The 19308-nt window shown below is 39.9% G+C and overlaps 1 protein-coding gene across 3 annotated transcripts in view; it reads left to right on the top strand.

Moving 5' to 3' along the window:
* LPGAT1 (lysophosphatidylglycerol acyltransferase 1) overlaps positions 1–19308 on the top strand; it is a 51744-nt gene that overhangs the window by 13505 nt on the left and 18931 nt on the right. For all 3 annotated transcript variants that reach the window (XM_081904295.1, XM_081904293.1, XM_081904294.1), the window contains 2 exons: positions 12875–12993; positions 18639–18734. In XM_081904295.1, coding sequence (XP_081760421.1) covers positions 12875–12993; positions 18639–18734 — 215 coding nt within the window. The remainder of the gene's footprint in view (positions 1–12874; positions 12994–18638; positions 18735–19308) is intronic.

Genomic DNA, 19308 nt, shown 5'->3' with positions numbered 1-19308 from the left:
ATTTGTAAGGACTTGATTGTTAAGTGTGGCAGAGCCTACACTTTGGAAATCCTTGCCCCTTGAGTACTGTGCTTTCACAGGGCTCTTTTCTGCGCCTGTTAAAAACATACCTGTTTAGACAAGCCTATTTAGAGAGTCAGTGTGGTGTAATGGTTCAGAGCGGTGGACTCGTAATCTGGTGAACTGGGTTTGCTTCCCCGCTCCTCCACATGCAGCTGCTGGGTGACCTTGGGCTAGTCACACTTCTCTGAAGTCTCTCAGCCTCACTTAGCTCACAGAGTGTTTGTTGTGGGGGAGGAAGGGAAATGAGATTGTTAGCCGCTTTGAGACTCCTTAGGGCAGGCAGAGGCAAACTCCAGCCCTCCAGATGTTTGGGGCTACAATTCCCACATCCCTGACCACTGGTCCTTAGCTAGGGATGATGGGAATTGTAGTCCCAAACATCTGGAGGGCCGGAGTTTGCCTATGCCTGCCTTAAGGGGAGTGAAAGTCAGGGTATCAAGTCCAAACTCTTATTTTTCTATCCAGAAGCTTAGAGAGTTGAGGTAATTTTAACCCATTTCAGTATTGTAACTTTTGCATGTTTTAGAGTAGAGTTGTGAATCTTTCTTGATTTTACTGTTTTGTCTTCTGTAGACCGCTTTGCCGTGCATACATTTTATTAAATAAATAAATGACTAATAGTTACAGATTAGAGGTGTTTTGTGCCTTACGGGTGTTATTCAACCAGGTCTCACTCAAAGTAGACCCATTGAAATTAATGAATATGACTAAGGTCCGTTGCTACTAACATGAGTTTGACCAAACTGCGGAAGGCAGTGGAAGACGGGAGTGCCTGGCGTGCTCTGGTCTATCGGGTCACAAAGAGTTGGACACAACTAAACGACTAAACAACAACAAGGTCTGTTAATTTCAGTGGGTTTACTCTGAGTAAAACTTAGTTGAGCTCCACCTGTAATTAAAGGTCACAGCTTTTAAGCGATTAATTATAGTGGTGCCTTCCTTCATTAGTCCCATGCAGTGTATTAATTTAGTAATAACAGCATAGTAGTGAATGTTCTTCTTCGAACATTTTGCATTAGGGGTCTCCAATATTTGGCAGGTAAAATCCTTGTTGTACTAACCTTGTAGGAGAACAGCCAATGATGATACACTGGCAAATTTTTCATATATAATGAGGAATAGCTTAGGTTTTCAGTTTATTAACATGTCTGTTATTCTGTAGATTATATTTATAATATTTCTGTGAAAATGGAACAGTTGACCACAAGCAGTAGAATATTATACAGTCTCAGGCTCTACCACAGCACATTACAGAAGGCAGGAAAATATTGTAAGTGGTCTGTCAAGAACCTCAGCATTTTTAGTGAGTGGTGGGGAGTTTTGATCCCACAGCTATAAGTTATTGTATGTCATCTAGTCATACCTATTTTGGTCAGATTAGCAAATAATGAAAAAATATCACAGTGGTTCTAAATATATACTCAAGGCTTAGTTTAGATGATGCCTTACTCTTTAGGGTCATTGGATCATAAATCTCTTTCACTGTTTCATTTTACAGGAGAATTCCATTTTAAAGAATAAATTAGAGACACCAGATGCTTTACCGTTATTTATTATGAACTCTGATTTTAATTTCCTCACCTGAAAGTGCTTACATTACAATTTCCTTATATAGTTAGTGAACTGTAACTATTAAAACCAATACGGCTTTTGATTGCCCAAATATATTTATACCTCAGTGATTTGTTGAGGCTTGAAGATCTTACATATGTGAAGGCATTCTCTTGCGACAGTGTTTATTCATAAAAATAACATTTGGTTGAAATCAGTATTGCAGATTATTATTATTAATTATTAAATTTGCAGGCAATCACACAATTGAGGGATTTAAGCTCAACTTAATTTACTTCTAGATTAGGTATTCTATTTCTGTCCCACATTCTCCGTAGTGGTTGTAGTAGTAGTAGTAGCAATAATAATAATAATAATAATAATAATAATAATAATAATAATAATAATAATACTAGGTGTTGATGCCAGTTAAGCTTAGATCTTGAGCTTGATCCTAAAGAAGCTTAAAATTTGGACAAAAGGTTTGTTGTTTGCATAGTTAGTTAGTGTGTTTGGATTTTTTATTCTGATACCCATTGTAAACTATTTCCATGATAGTAAAATTTGAAATCCCTTTTTTTTTTGTTCACTGCTGTCATAACTAATTGTCAATATACTGTTTTGCTTTTTCAACTTCATTTCCATTATCCCTGAGACATTGAATGGTGGCGGCGTAACTTCTGAATGTGGCTGTTTGGGGGTGTTTTTGTTTGTGTGTGTGTGTGTTTTTTTCCGTTCTGCAGTACACCTGGCACATCTTGAGGATTACTTTGTTGTAGCAGTCTTCCAGCTATTAGACTTAGATAAAGTAGATAAGTGTGGGACACTGGTGGCGCTGAGTTCTAAACAACTGAGCCTTGGGCTCCGGTGGGATGGTAAACGGCGTTTCTGTGCGCTCCTCTGGTTTCACCAGAAGCGGCTTAGTCATGCTGGCCACATGACCCAAAGAAACTGTCTGTGGACAAACACCGGCTCTTTTGGCCTGTAAAGCGAGAGGAGCGCTGCAACCCCAGAGTCGTTCACGGCTGGACTTAACTGTCAGGGGTGCCTTTACCCTTTACCTTTAAAATAGATAAAATATACCTAACGCCTTTTAATATTGATACTTGTGATTGGCAGTTTATCCTTTTTCCCCGACTCAAGGGGGCTTACAGGATTGGAGGTAATTTCAATTACAGTGGTACCTTGGGTTATAAACACCTCGGGTTACAAACACTTCGGGTTACAGACTCCGCTAACCTGGAAGTAGCGGGTTAAGAACTTTACCTCAGGATGAGAACAGAAATTGTGCAGCGGCAGTGGGAGGCCCCATTAGCTAAAGTGGTATCTCGGGTTAAGAATGGTTAAGAAAGGACCTCCAGAACAAATTAAGTTCGTAATCAGAGGTACCACTGTACATTTTAAAAGCAAGCATAACATTTTCATGGGAGCTCTTACCAGGAAGACCTGGTCCTCAGTAAATTTATTGAAATGCTGACGTGGATCATTGTGTTAGAATAAATTGCTTACTTCTGGAAAGGTCAGGGCTGAAATGTGCTGTGGAATTAGTTTTGTATTTTGCTGCCTTTTTATAGTAGATTGAACTCCTCCTTTGCTGTTCCTCAGTTTTGGTATGATGAGTACATGCCATGTGTTGAATGAAAACTGGAGATATCTTGAGGCAATTGTAGAAAGAACATGGTTTAGGCTTGGAAGATTCTTTTATGCAGTCACAATGTTAAAAAGTACATCTTGGATTTGAATGTTGAATGGGCTTACTTGATTTTATCTTATTGTTATTCCGATAGGCGAGTTATTTTAACGGTTACTGTATAAAAAAGTTTTCTTCATCCTTGTTGTGGAAGTTGTCATCGCGTTCAGTGGTTTAGCTTTTTATTCAGTAGTGCTTTGTTATTTTCCTTTTTATCTTCATCTCTTGACTATTGGATGAATGGTTTACATTATTGTGATCCAGACCTGTTATCTCCTCTTGCTTGTTCTCTTCATATTACATTGAGAAAAAGACATAATCTCTTCTAGGCTGCCTCTTAAGCCCTTGGATCACACTGCAGTACAGGGCAAATATTACTTAACAGTGTTACATTGCAAATCTGAAAATAGCCCTGAATAATGACGGTCAGTAACCAAACTAGATGTGACAGTGGCAGAACCTTTTGTTTAAACCAGCTCTGAACCCTGCGCTTGCTACTTACATCTCTATAGTGATGAGGTAATCTTCGAGTGATGGGTTTAGTTCCCTTTCCTCTAAAAATCTAATCTGGTCTCTGCTTTATATGTGATTGAGGCGGGCTTGGGCTTTGAACCCACCATATATTTGAAGCACCTACCCCTGCGAATTCTGGGAACTGTAGTTTATTTCTCTCAGAACTGTATTTCCCAGCACCTTCAACAAACTGCAGTTCTCATTCTTCCCCCCCCCCCGGCCAGGTGGAGGCATGCTTTAAATGTATGGTGTGGTTGCAGTTTTAGACTGAAACGAATTAATCTTCTGCTGTTTGCATCCAATCTGGCCATAGACTAAGAAGTTTTTTTAGCATTCTTCAACAGCTGATCAAAAGTTGGTGCATACCTTATTCCAGAGTGGAGGTGATTCCATAAACGGTACCACAACTGAAAGGGTCATTTCTTGGTTGTTGCAAGATGGGATCTCTGCATGCTTTGACACAAACAGACGTGTTTCAATATACAGGTTGAGAGAAGGTGTTCTCCCAGGTGTCCAGCTTCCAAGTTGTTTACAGCTTTGTAAGTTGGCAAGAGAACCTTAAACTTGTCTCAGCAGCAACTTGGTGCCCACTGCCCAGTTCAGTTCTTTCAGAAGCGGTGGAAAATGCTCACAGCAGGTAGCCCAATCAGCAGTTTATCTGCTTTGGTTTCAGACCAGTGTTAAGGGCAGCCCTACTTAGAGTGAATTCCAGTAGTCTGCATTCCAGTATAGTCTTGGAAGTTACCAGTGTGTGGGTCACTGTGGCCAAAGTACCCAAGTAGACATAACTGGGTCGGGTCAGGATCCCCCCCCCCCCATCCACATTTCGGAAATATACATCAGCCTCTTCATCCATAGGCAAATCATGAATGGGTCTTATTATGGACTGACTTGGGATGTAGCAGTGAACCAGACAAATACAAAATTTAAGGTATCTACAGTTTCAGGGGTTTTTTTTGGTCTACTAATTGCAAATCAACCAAAGTTCTGCACCCTGGAAAGCCATATCCTGCAAATTACATATTATGTACATTTTGCTGATTTGGTCTAACCAAATTCATCACACTATTTATCACTGAACAGAAATAGAAACAGCTTATTTAAGATACTGCCACCCACGCTAGGAGAGCTGATCTGCCCCATTTGCAAAGTAGAACATTAGGAGAGAGGAATGTGCTTGCATCAGGATAAGCCAACATGGTGCTCTTCTGATGTTGTTGGGCTACAACTCCCATCATCCCTGGTGAGTGGCCATGCTTGCTGGAGCTAATGTGAGTTGGAGTACAACAAGATATGGAGGGTACCATGTGGGCTTCCGCTGACCCATGCAGATGCGGAATGAAGAGAACTGTGTAAAGCAGATAGGAAGTGGCTGAAAAAGGAGATTATTTTTTAAAACGTCATTGCCCTCTCTTGCATTCCCAGTTATATGTATTTTGCTGCTTCTTTGAAAGTTCACTGTTTACAGCTATATTCAGTTAAAAGGTGAATGATTTTGGGAGACTAGAAACTGACCTCTGACCTATTTCGTTCAGGATTTTGTCGGGCAACCCAAGTGTTAATGAGCAGCCAGAACTTGGCCCGTGCCAAAGGTTGGTATACCAGTAGCAAGATGTGGTTAGAAGCAGTTCAAAGTCAAGGCTAAAGTAAACTTTGTTCTGCAGCTAAGCTTTTAAATAACTAGCTGCTTGTATATCACTAAACTTTTCAATTATTCAAGCCTTTTTTACATGGAACATCTTAATTATTTTTTAAATGGTAGACATCATAGAACAACTTGGATTGAAGCATTTAAAAATGTTCTGCCATAGATCAGGTATAATAAGGTGTGCCGGACTGTGTTGATCAAGTTACGCCTACTTGGCTTGTACCTTATGTAATTTATGGTGTCAGGTGGGGACAGGTAAAGACAGGCTTTGGCCAAAAGGGGTTTGCAGGCACCATTATTCAGCTGTTTGGCAATGCCTGCAAAGCCCTGTGCACTAGACTTTGCAAGCCCTGATGATCAGATGATCAATGAGGCTTCCAAAGTGCTGTGGTTTTGCCTTTTTGGTTTGATTTCAACCAAAGCAGCAGACAGTATTTTTTCAGAATTTATATACTATGTTTTTATTTTTATTTAAAATTCTTTTCAGAACTGTCTTCATACAGTGTTAAAAACCACAACACAGCAGTTATGCCTTGATTACTTTAATTCGCTCTACGCAGGGCTGCCCTTGAAGCTGACCCAGAAACTCCAGCGGGTACAGAATGCCATGGCAAGACTTCTTACAGGGTCCTTGCCGCGGGATCACATTTCCCTTGGCTCTTTTTGCTGGCCCATGTACGACCAGCATGGATAGTTGGCCCCGGTGAATATTTGACGTTTTCTCCCCTTATGGCTTTGATCTATGGGCTACCACTAAAACGAGGCTGCATTTTAAGCTGCTTTTTAAACTGTATTCTAACTTATATTTTAATCAACTATTGTTGTTTTTTACTGTTTTTACTGTATTTATATTCAGTGTTAGCAGTCCTGAGCCCGGTCTTGGCTGGGGAGGGGAGGGTATTAATAATAATAATAATAATAATAATAATAAAATATATAAATCTTGGGATAGAATAGAGTTTTGCTTGGTCTGTCTTTATAAGTGAACTGATATAATTCACATCGCCCTCACTAATGCATGAATTGGAACATAATTCTCCTTTAGTTTTCACCTTCTCCAAATTTTGCAGTGCAGCTCTCAGATCACATGTAGAGCAAGTCCAGGGAGGCAAAGTCCACTTGAATTAAGGATATCTTCTCAATTCCTTTGGTTGTGTCATACAAATGTGGACTTCTTGGAGAAGTTGTGAAAGATCTGGTTTGGGTTTTTATTTTGTGTTCTGTATTTTCATTATGTTCTCATTTAGTGTATCTCCATCACAGTGACAAACGTCAACAATGACTTACCATTATTTTGCTCCTCCCGGTTCATGTTAGCTGGGCACTGGTAGAAAACAAGTCACAATCCCTTTGATGTCCACACCAAGGGGTCATAATTATTCTGCTTCCAACGAATCATGATTTCTAGCCAAAGTTTGTTCTAATAAATCACAGTCAGTAATCCAAAAATGAAACAAAACCACAATTTCTGGTTCAGATCGGGTTTTAAATTGAATATGAAGAGAAGACAAACAGGCCAGATAGGTGCAACCATTAGCTAACTGCTTTGAGGCTTTTTTTACATTAAAGCAGTATATAAATTCTAGTTTAATATGGAGTGCAAACTGGGTCAGTTTGTATTATGTGCACTGTAATAGGTAGCATGCATTAAGCTGCTCCATTACTCAAACATAAATCCTTTTAAAAGTCAATATATTTTACATACTTCTAATTATATGCTGAATAAGTAATATAACCATTAGCCTTTAAGGTCCCACGAAAGTCTTTGTTGTCCATACAAAGAATTGTAACATTATATTTTACTTTCATGCTTTGGTTTTAAACATGTTGTGACTTTCACTGAGCAATCAGGGTTGTTGGGTAGCTAGGTGTTTTTTATAAAAAAAAAACTGTTCATTGCAGTTGGATATGAACTCCTGCCTCCATAGCTTGTTCAAACTACTGGGCTTCTCTTTTTTAAAAAAGGATTATAAACATTTGCTTGCTGCACAGTGTAATTCATTTCTCAGGACAAAGCAGGAGAAATTTAAACCGATGAATAAGAGCACATTTAATTGAAGAAATTATTTGTTGAAACACATGGTTAAGCGAGGTTCCTCTTGGGAGCTTATTTTTCTGTGTGCACAGTGAATCAGACTCAAGAGCAAGGGAGCGTTGTGGAAGCTGGCTGCAAGCTGTGTTCTTATTTCCTCTCTGCAACAGAGAAGAGACTAGAGATGTCATACATTTCAAGGCAGGTAGGAATGAAAGGCATTCCTCAAACCCTCAGCCTACATTTGTAATAAAATAGGAGGACTTTGACTTATGGAGCTTGAAGGTTGGTGGGAGGAAGAAAGTCAAACTAGGCAGAAATAGCACAAAAATTGCCCAAGGCGGAACCATTAACATTTATAACATGATACAGGGAGGAAGGATTCAGAAATAGTTACTGATAAAGGCTGAAGTTTGCCCTACCTGGAGTAGAGAGTTACAAATGAGTTGAGTGAATAACTGATTTTCGACTGAGAACTTTAGAAAGATTAGTTTTCAAATGAGGCAAGATGGAGTAATTGTTCCAGGGTTGCTGCACGTAGGAAGGGGGATTGAATGCCCCCATTACACTACTGATCCTAGAATCATAAAATTGTAGAGTTGGAAAGGACCCTGAGGATCATCTAGTCCAGCCCCCTGCAATGCAGGAATATGCAGCTGTCCCATACGGGGATCGAACCTGCAGCCTTTGCATTAACAGCACCGCACTCTAACCAGCTGAGCTGTAATGAGATGAGAGGGAGCCCGTAGGTATATGCAGGGGGAATAATTTTTAAAGTTGCTATCCTGCAGCTCCATTTCCCCACTCCAGGGCTGGCCCACCCATGAGGCAACGTGAGGCAACCGCCTCAGGTGGCAGCATCCACAGGGGCAGAAGATCTGGTCTCTAAGGAACGTATCACCTGCCACCGCTGCCACTGCCTTGACACCAGTGGAGGCCAGCATCCCTCATGCTGCCTCTACAGGGGCTTCTTGGCAAATAGGAAGCAGTGCTGGTCTCCTCCCAATCCTTGTTCCTGATGTAGATCCCTTCTTCCCTGGTGGAAGGAAACACCATTTTGTGGTTTGCCTCAGGTGACAAAATGTTTTGAGCCAGTCTCCCTGCTGCTTTGGGGTTTTTTTTGGGGGGGGTGAGAACCATAGGAGATCTAATAATGGACCTCCGGTCCTCTCTTCAAGTTTAGCTCTCCACTTTGAGTGCAAGTAATAACCAAGAAATTGCAGGAGGGAGAGGAAGGTAGAAGCAGCATTATTACACCTGGCAAGGAATGAGAGCGGCCTTCCTCACTTTGCCTATGTGTATTTTAAATCATTAATATCTGAATATGTTCTCATTTCGCTTTTTTGGTTCATGGATCTGTTTATATTACAACTCTGTTGTGAAACACCTAAACTCAGAGCTATAGTTGCCTGCCCTCGGGTCCATGGTTACAAATAAACAGAAACTGAAATACTTTGCCACGCAGTAGACATTACTCCCTCCCTCCCTCCTCTCTCTCTCTTTGGTGTACTGTAATTTATTACTTGATTGTAGGTGCAGTCTTCAAATGTCCTCAAATGTCCGGCAATAGGAACAATTTGTAATGGAAGTGCTTGTTCTTGTTCAGTAGCCCTTTAAACAGTTTACCTCTGGGTGCTCCTTGGCCATTTCACAGGGGAGCACATCAATGTTCTTGTTTAGTTGCTGCACTCCTGGTGATTGATAGATTGAGGGGTTTGTTTGTTTTTTAAGCCTTTATGCATGGAAAGAAGCACAAAAACCACCTCCCAAACTATGTTTGTTTTCCTTGCTCCAGCGGTCTGAAGGCTAAAGGGTCGCTTGCGAGCATGACATTGTGGAAGGGAGGGTTTGACCACAGAGCCATGGCAAACTTTAAACCCAGCCAGATTAAATATAATTCATTCGTTTCTGTACAGGTCACAAGCATTATTGATTCTGTCCTGTTGCTTAGGGCCTTATTGCCAGCACTAGGCTTTGATCTGGTGGAGTGGATTCTAGTCCACAAAGCTTAACCCACTTTTATCAGACAGTGGGCCAGGACTCCTCACTGGCCACGGGCCACTTTTAACTGGGCCTCAGTGCCATAGCCTGCGAGCCATGCCATAATCTTTGGGTTGATTCCATAAAAGGAAGAACCTGTTAAGGAAAGCTAAGCTGTGGAATAGCTTGCCACGAGGCAAATGCCGCAGCAAACAATTTAGCAGTAATCAGATATAGATTAGCTATTGGTAGAAAGTGGTGTCAGTAATTGCCAGCTGATTATGCCAAGCTCTGCCTCCACTTGCCACTGTTTTGCGACTGGCTTCTCCCCTTTATCTCCCGTTTTCTGGGCATCAGTAAGCATCCCAAGTGGCTTGAGGATAGACCAAGTGGTTTGAGAACCCCTGGCCTGGCCTGCCATCAATGTCTTGGCTTTTAAGGTGCCACAGTAGTGTCTGTAGCTTTTGCTGCAACACACACAGCAACCTTCTGGTACTTGCTTTTGGTTTGTTTGTTAAACTACAGTACTGTTTTTAAGCCCACCTTTCTAGAACTGCTTAAGGCAACCAACAACCAACATTTACGGGAACATCATATCTATAAATGGAGAAAAAGCAGTGCAGCTGAAAAATAGTCCAAGCTTTCCTACAGAGTAAAACTCAGGAGTGACTTTTTAAAAAAGCCATCAATTCCTCATGCCCCCAAGCTTTCCTAAATAAATGAGCTTTACATAACTGACAGAAAGCCGAAAGGGAAGTATACAATCAGGATTTCTGTTGGAGGTCATTCCACAGCCCGGAGTCACCACTGGGGCCCCTGCTCCAAACACCACATTCCTTTACTTCACTTAATCTGGTCCTTTGATAAGGATGACAATAGGCAGATAGAGGTGCTCGCCAAGTTCCCAGGTTATGAAGTGTTCTCAGGTGTTTTGCAATATTGCTTAAACGTGTTCATCTGCCACATCATTCCGGACCATCTATGCTTTTCAGGCTAGTTTCAAGGGCAAATATATGCAGAACTTATTTCAGTACCGTAAACCCACAACTAGTGATGTTAAATTCTCAAGAATAATCTTTTGGAGAATATTCTCGATTAATGAGAATATTAGAGAATTTTCATTTAAAATAGGAGAATTTTCTTTTTAATGCATTGAAAATGATATAATTAGTTAATATACATGTTTATTCATGGGTAAACTTGTTCAAGATAGCCTATTACAGCAACCAAAAACTGTAATAGGCTATCTTGTGCTTCTAATAGCTCTAGCACTTAATAACTGTTTTGGTGACTAAAACACAGCTTGATAAACAAAACTATATGCATACATATAAAACAAAGCCATTAACATTAAATATATTATCATTATATGATAATACATTTCAGTATATCATTCTCTGGTAAATGGCACCTTGTACCATTGAATAGCGCTGCAAAAACCAGTTACTGGCACTAAATAAAAATATAGAAACACCAGCTGTTTAAATCAAGGCCACCTCACATGCTGTTACTTTGAGTGTATAAAGCATTAAAGCTACCAGTACTTTGTGTAAAAAAAAAATCATACTGTATGGCCAAGGGTATAGAATCTCTAAGAATAAGGTCACACCAAAATAGAAAAAAAATGCTATTACATATAGTTGAAATACATACGAATTCAAGTGTTCATCAAATTAAATGAATAGCATTTTTAAAATTAAAATAAAAAATGTTTTCTGTAACTCACATTTCAGAACTGCCAATGGTGAATGACACAATGCCCAGTAATGTAACTGGATCAAAAAAATTATTATCCATTACTTACACTGGCAATATCATAGCTTGACTTATTATTTACTAGATTTTTTAAAATGTGGGTTGTGCAACTGGTTCTTACATTAGAATTTACAGTTTGTGGAAAATATTCTCCAGAGAATTTTCCAGCAGAGAATATTCTCGAGAATATTCTCATTCTTGAGAATTTTCTCTAGAGAATTTTCTCACCTCATATCACTACCCATAACCTTTGCAGGGGTTGCATTCTGGGAATAGTGCCTAAAACCAAATTCACGTATGCTCAAAACACATTGGGTTCAGTGGCGGGTGAGATTGTCAAAGTCTTTTTTTCACGGATGCCCGTCCCCTTTCTGCCCCACCCCCTTATTTAAATTTATTATTTTTTGCCAAGCTCATAATGAGGAATGTGCACAAGTTAAAGGAGCGTAAGTTGTGGGCTTACTGTATTTTGTTTGTTTGTTTACAGTACTTTAATACTAAATTGATCATTGTGATTACAAAAGAATGGAAAACAATGGTGGGGTCCCACCTTTCCAAGAGTGAGCACAGACTGTGCATTAGATGTAGCTGATAAATTGTGATGCTACTGCTGTCTTGTCCCCAAGAAGTGTGGGGATTATACTATTGAAAGTTTTTTCCCCTCTGCCTGCATTAATAGTTCCTTGGGCGGGGGGGGGGGGGGGCTTTTATCTGCTGCCCTTTGCTTCTCTGGCATGACTGCAGTGAGCTGCTGGTTTCCATTAACCACATCCTACACGGCATCCAGACTCTTAAACCAAGACTGGGAAACTTATGGCCTTCCAGATGTTGCAAGACTACAACTTCCATCACTTCTGTCCCTTGGCCACACTGGCTGGAGTGATGTGAGTTGGAGGCCAACAACATCTGGAGAATCATTGTTTCCCCACCTCTGCCTTAAACTGTGGTTAACATTAACCACAGTTTGTCTGAACAAATTCGCTTCATAATCCATGGTTTGAAGTTGGCTTGTTTTAAACCAAACATACTTTACATTAACAAGTAGAAACAGAAGTGAAAAGCTTCTGAACTGGTCCACTTTAGAGGAAAAGAGGAGCGCCTACAAGGCCTAGGGTCACTGATTGGTTCTCCTTGTGCAACACCAGGCAATGTCTGATATCCTTTCTGCTATCTAGAGCATTTAAAATCTTCAGGTGTCAGAATACAGATTCCTGTTTTTGAATTGACACGTTTAAAGTGCCTGTGTCAATTTCATGACGATTCCTCCCCCTTAAAGATAGTATGCTCTGTAACCAATATTGCCATCCTTACTTAGTTACCAATGTATTGATTAGTGAATGTGTTCTTTCTGATGTTTAATTTGGGAACTGCAATTCAGTTATATCTTACTGCTGCAGATTTTTGGGTTCTTTATGTTTGTTCTTCTAAGTTTATAGATTAAAGTGGTCTGCTAGAATGCCTTTTGAATGAAATTTCTATTGTGCTGAAGAAAATAATTTTGCTTAACTCATACACACACACACACACACACACACACACAGCAGTTTAACTTTGCTTGTAATGACATTTTTAAAGAATTTTTAACTTTTAAAAATATGTGGTTTTAAATAAGTTTTTCCTTTCCCTTTTTTTTTCAAAATAGTCATAGAATGGGGAGATGATATTAAAACCATCTCAGAAGATGAAGCTGTGATGTTGGTGAACCATCAAGCAACAGGAGACATTTGCACCCTAATGATGTGCCTTCAGGACAAAGGCACGGTATGCTATTTTTGTATTCACCGCTGTTTCATACTGGGTAGGCCATATTGAGAATATGCTCTGAATCATAGCACTGGGGACCACTGCCAAGTCTGGTACCTAGCCCTGAGACTCAAATTCACATCCATTTAATGGATCTAGCTGCCCTCCTTCCCCTGCAAAGTGGCCCAGATCCTCCAGATGGCTGTGCTATGGAAGCAGGGCATACAGACACCAGAGTTGTTTGCAGGGCAGGAATCATTTAGCAATCCAAGTGGCCCAGGAAAGCAGATCAAACTAAGTGACTGAGGAAAGGCACAAAGTAAGAGATGCTTCTCTGTGTCTGCTTCTGGAGAGGAAAGGAGTTGAAATTGCACAATGAATGTTACCCAGGAATGGAAAGCAAAGCAGGGGGCATTCAAGGATAGCAAACATCCTTTTAATTTTTCCTTCATGTACTGTAGACAATGCTTGCTGAATAAAAATGCACTGCACTGCATTAGTCTTTCATGATAAAATGCTCATAAACCTTGACTGCTATGTTCAGGTGATAATTTCCCATTATCATCAGTTCTGAAAATGGGATATGGCCTGCAGACAATATTTGTTTAGAAATATTTATGGTCTTTACTCCAAGATGGTTGAAATGGGAAGCATTTGATTTAGTGTTTTATTTCTAGTTAGTGCAAGGCTATAAAAGTGAATACATGCCATCCATCCATCTGTTTGTTTGTTTTTTTCAATCAAATGAATGTGGGTTGAAATAAATAGTTCTGAACATCAGTCCAAAAATGAAATTGCTTCCAGTAGTTTGTGTCCGTGCATGTAATTGTGAGAAAACCAGAATTCTTAATTAGTCCGTTCAAATGGTAAACTTAGCAGGTTTATAATTCCTGTTTGCATAATGAACCCTGACTTGGAGCCAGTGAAATTCATTACAAGCTAAACTCTCTTTTCTGTGCCTCTGTCATCTACGTGGAACTCCATCTTTTAGCAAGCTCAGATGTTGCCTATTGTAACCCTTTAGTTACCGAAGGAGATGAAAATATCTCATGCTGTACATGTTCAGAGAAATTTTCCTTTTACCACTTTGGTTCTTTGGACAAAGTGTAGCAAAGCAGTTTAAAAGTTTGGATCAGAAACTATTCAACCATCAATCAGTTTGGAGAATCAGACATGTTGATTGGCACCATTTCTTTCTTGCTCGTGGTTGGGCATTCCTTTGTCCTCCAGCTAGTTACTACTGATCCCCACCCAGTATCAAATATAAAGTTTCTTTTTTCTTTTTTGTAAGTAAAGTACGACTTGACTCAGGTTCTGGGTGGCACTGTGAAAGGAGATGAGAAAGGCAATGCATTCTCTGTGTGTTCAGCCTTTTGCAGTACGTGCATAAATTCCTGCCTCTTGTCCTCCCCAACACCATCTCCACACAAAATTGTAGCATGTGGAATTCAGTTCAGTCTGCATCAAATGCTAGCTAGGAAGCAAACCTGGTAGCCTAATGACCCCAGGACAGTGGAACTCAATAATTTCACGGGGTTAGATGAGATGAACCTCGTGGTCCCTTCCAACCCTACAGTTCTATGGTCTATGTGGCTTGTAGAGTTAATCACCATGGGAGGGAACCATTATCCCTTCTTGATAAGCTGTATTTTGGAGCATTTATCCATCACTGTGTCCCTCAAGAGAAGTCGTCTAGAAGGAACTACTTTTCAAACAGCAGTTTTTGCACTTTCAGCTGCTGTTACAAGATGCTCCCAGTACAAACTTTGAAGATGGCATTGGTGGGACCGTACACCTCACCATAGATATTTGCAATAGCTAATGAGTACAAGACTACATGTCTTGTTACTACTCATTGGTTCACAGTTGCAGATATGGGCAGTCTGGTGAGACAACAGGTGGTTCCAAACTTACCTGGATTTGGCTGTGTACATGCTGCAGTCAGTGTTGCATGCAAACTGACAGCAGTCATTCAGTTGAGTCCTGATTCCCCAGCCTGGATTTCAAAGCAGACAGTGCAGCAAACATTATGAAGACACAGTATGATGAAGAAGAAGAAGAAGAAGAAGAAGAGGAGGAGGAGTTTGGATTTGATATCCCACCTTTCACTCCCCTTCAGGAGTCTCAAAGCAGCTAACATTCTCCTTTCCCTTCCTCCCCCACAACAAACACTCTGTGAGGTGAGTGGGGCTGAGAGACTTCACAGAAGTGTGACTGGCCCAAGTTCACCCAGCAGCTGCATGTGGAGGAGCGGAGACGCAAACCTGGTTCACCAGACTACGAGTCTACCGCTCTTAACCACTACAAAACACTGGCTCCAACATATCTCACTGTTAAAACATGGTTTTGAAGGGCAAATCCCACATAAAACTCCAAGGAGTATTAGTGATTAATTCAAGCAAACTGTATCTTCACAAACAAGACTGAAAGACTGAGACCACCACAACAACTTAGCACTGTGCTGCCTAGTGTAGGATGTCCTTGCAGGTTGGAACAGCAAGCTGCAGTAGTATTGTACCTCTGCAAACAACCCAAATCAATGGTGGGTTGTTGTTTTTTACAACTTTCACTTCATTCCAAGGCAATAGGAATAATAAAGGACCTTTCTCACAAGCAGCCTTCGAAGCAATAGGCATATCAAGGCAGTTCAGGGGGAGATTATCTGGTGGACTGCTGGTTACCTTACCCCAAGATTCGTTAACTATTTAGGGAGGAAGGTCCTGTTTAAAATAAGTTAGGTAGGATGAATGAGTATCTGGTGGGAGAAACTGTGATGGCTTGTCTTGAAACGCACTAGGTGTTTGTAAGGTACAGCATATGGTATCTGATGCACTGAGTGGCAATTTTTCAAAGGTTATGGAACAAATCTCAGCTACATCCAGGGACACTGAGACTGATCCCTCGTTCGTCTTCCAGAAGTCCCAGGTGGATTGTCTGGGACTCGTAAGTGAAAATGATTCTTCACCTTATACCAGACATGAAGCTGCAGCAGCGACAAGGCAGGAACTTGCGAGGGGGAGGGTGTGCCAGAATTTAACAAAGCCCTAAGGACCTATATGCTTTATCGGGAACACAAGTGGCATTTGCAGCGCTCAGCACACACTGTTTCTTTGGGCTCCCTTGCTAGCCCTCCCACCAGTATCCACTCTGAGAGTCTGTTCTGCACAGCTGGAAGGATTGTAACAGGCAGCATAAATAATCTGCCAGCAGAGAATGTTCATATTTGAACCAGTCACAGATACCAAAGATGCAGTCAGTGGACCCTTAAAAACTCAGTTGGGGCTTCCCAGCACATGTATCATACAGTAACAGCAGAAGTGGAGCAGGAAGATGAGAAGAAGAAAGGGCCAAACCTTTATCAAAGAGCCATTTTTGAAGAAGTCCTCATTGAAGTCAATAATGAACTATTTTTCAAAACAAGCATGAAAACCCACAGTTAACCATCATGTTAGTTTAATGCACAATAAAGTAAAGCTGGTTATCTACAGAAACAGTGTTTATTATTTTTGATAATTGCTGAAACATGATATGTTTATATTTCCTGACTTTAAATTATTTTAAGTACAAAAAGGCAGGAAAGGAAGTATAACAAAAACCAAACAAACTTCTAATAATGAAGCAAAAATTGGTTATTTCTGTCTTAAAGTTGCTTAATTAGGCACTTTTAGATTTTTTAAAAATAAATAATACATTGGATGAGAATACAAACTTTTTCATTGTTACTATTTTAAATAATAAAAATAAGTGAAGGAGCCTAGCACCTCTGTAGTTAACTGTCCCACCCCCCAAAAAAGAAATAAATACACTTACCTTCTGGAATTGGGAACAACAACTGGCAGAAGCAGTCTCCACATTGACGACAGCAGCATACTGAGTCTTGCAACAAATAGGAATGGGCACTGCTTCTGCTTGTTTGGCTTGTTCCATAGCTGCTGTCCCTGCCTGTGGTTCCATGTTGATCTACTCTTTATTGTAAACGAAGCCCACATGAGAAGGATACCTTGTGATTCGTGGGTTTGGAAAAAGAATGCCAAATTCACACTTTTGTTTCCAAGATCTGGTTTGGTGACGTGCACACGCAAAAATTCAGAGATGCTTCAGAAGATTGTAACACAGGAAAGAGTTTGCCTGAGTTTATAACCCTGGACTAGCAACCTGGCTGCCTGATTCTGAATTATAATGGGTCAATTCACCCATCTGTAGTTATTAATATAACTAATATAATATACTGGTATGGCAAAGTTTAAACAACCTATTCCTTGATTAAATACTAGCCATTTGCTCAATGTCAATGAAGCATATAGGGTTAGGACCCTTTGGCTGTTAGTTTGGGGGCCCCCTTGTGCTTTGCAACTTGACATAAAGTGGGTCACAGCAGCAACACTAACACCTTACAGATATATACCTTACAGATATATAGTGTCCCATTAAGTATATTTGAATGAAAGATGTGTCCTTGGTATGAAAAGGTTCCAGAATATAGTTCTTGCCCAATATTGTCTGCTCTGATTGCCAGCATTCCAGATTAATTTGAGACTGAATGGTTGGATGTTTGTTGGGTAACTGGATTAAGGGGGAACCTGAATTTTCTATCCAGAAGGTTTACAGTCTGAGAACTATGTAAACACTACAAATTTCCTAGATAGAAACTGCCTACATAAAAAGTATCTTCATATAGGAAGAAGTGTGAAAAGTTCCTTGAATGCATCTGTTTTCACTGCATATTTTTATGTTGAGAAGCTGGTGTTCCCTACACTTCCCCACACTTAACATGTGCAGACAAATAGGTGAATGTGATTAACACATACAACTTACATGGTCTTCATGGCTTTTTTCTTCTCTTGACCGTGCTTTCTGTGTAGGAAATTTGTAATGTTCAAAGTATGGTGGACGGAATGTATACATAACACTGTTTAAGGAAATATAATGGTAGGAAAAATTATATTATTTTCTGCCAGTGTCTTCATATTTCAAAATTCCCTTACCTCATTGTACACCTGCACAGGTCTTTTAAAATCAAATAGTGTAGATATTCTCCTTCTGAAACAGAACAATATAAAGATGACAATAGATAATTCATTGAATAGGTGCTGTTCTTGTATAGCTTATCATGAGAAGCCCATCTTAGATTTTTCCTTTATATTCTCTTGCTCTCCCTTGCAAGAAAGCAAGCCCATCTGTTCAATCAAACCAATTCAAGGAATGTATTCAGTTGAAAGTAAGGACTATTTAAACTAATTTTTTTAAAGTGCATATGAAAGTCATTGTAAAAGCTTGTTAATACAGATTAATTGGAATTGACTGATTTTTTTTTTCAAGAATCAAATGATTTACCCAAGATGTTTAACAAATAGATATCAAATCTGTATTTTTCCCCTCTGTAAAAGGAAAACTGTGAAGATGCTGGATTGAGTGGGAGTAGAATTCTGGGAGATTATGTTTTTGCAAATAAGACTTTGTTGAAAGGTAATAGTCTTTTAGTGGTTACATCTGCACAAAGATATTCCCGATGGCATTTATATTCATACTTCTTAGTAAGGAAAATGGTTTTCTGCTAGCTAATGTGTTCTGAAGGCTTACCATGTTTTACTTTGTACATTGGCTTGTTTATTTGTTGTGTTACTTTGGAGTGCACTGACAGGTTCTTGTCTGAACTTCCCCAGGTTGTTCGTAAGATGATGTGGCTGATGGATTATATTTTTAAATATACAAACTTTGGAATTGTATCTCTAATTCATGGAGACTTCTTTATAAGACAGGTAATGGATTTTTTTGTTTGTTTTGTTTTTATAAACTGTATCAGTAGCATCATCTGCTTTCAAAGTGGTCACCCATTTCATCGACTATGCTAGGTAGTCATAGTGTATAAAAACATTTCCACAGTGTACCTTGGCACAAAACCAACTGTTTATCCCCAAATTAATGTTTCAAAGATAATATATTATTTAGGAGTACTTTTATCCTACTTGTTCCCCAAAATTCTTCAGGTAGCTAAAAGAGAACTGGGGAGGAGAGAAGAGAGAATGCAGGAAACATATGCCAATACCTAAATATATAGTAGTTGAAATGGAATGTAAAGAAATGTCTTCAGGGCAATTGAGCCTGCCTCTTCATTCCTGGAAACTAGTTAATACTTTCTGTAGAGCAGATGTGGGAAACCTGTGACCCTCCACATAGTAGACTCAATTCCCACCCGCCCCAGTCAGCATGGCTAGTGATCAGGGATAATATGGGTTGGGATCCAATGATATGTAGAGGGTCACAGGTTTCCTATCTATGCTATAGAGTCTCTGGGGCTATTTAGGCATGGTGTGAGCAGGCATAAGCCTAGTG

This window comes from Podarcis melisellensis, assembly GCF_964234715.1.
Source record: "Podarcis melisellensis genome assembly, chromosome: 3".
In the NCBI taxonomy this organism is placed as follows: domain Eukaryota; kingdom Metazoa; phylum Chordata; class Lepidosauria; order Squamata; family Lacertidae; genus Podarcis; species Podarcis melisellensis.
The sequence above is the reverse complement of the archived record's forward strand: the minus strand, read 5'-3'. Positions and strand labels throughout refer to the sequence as shown.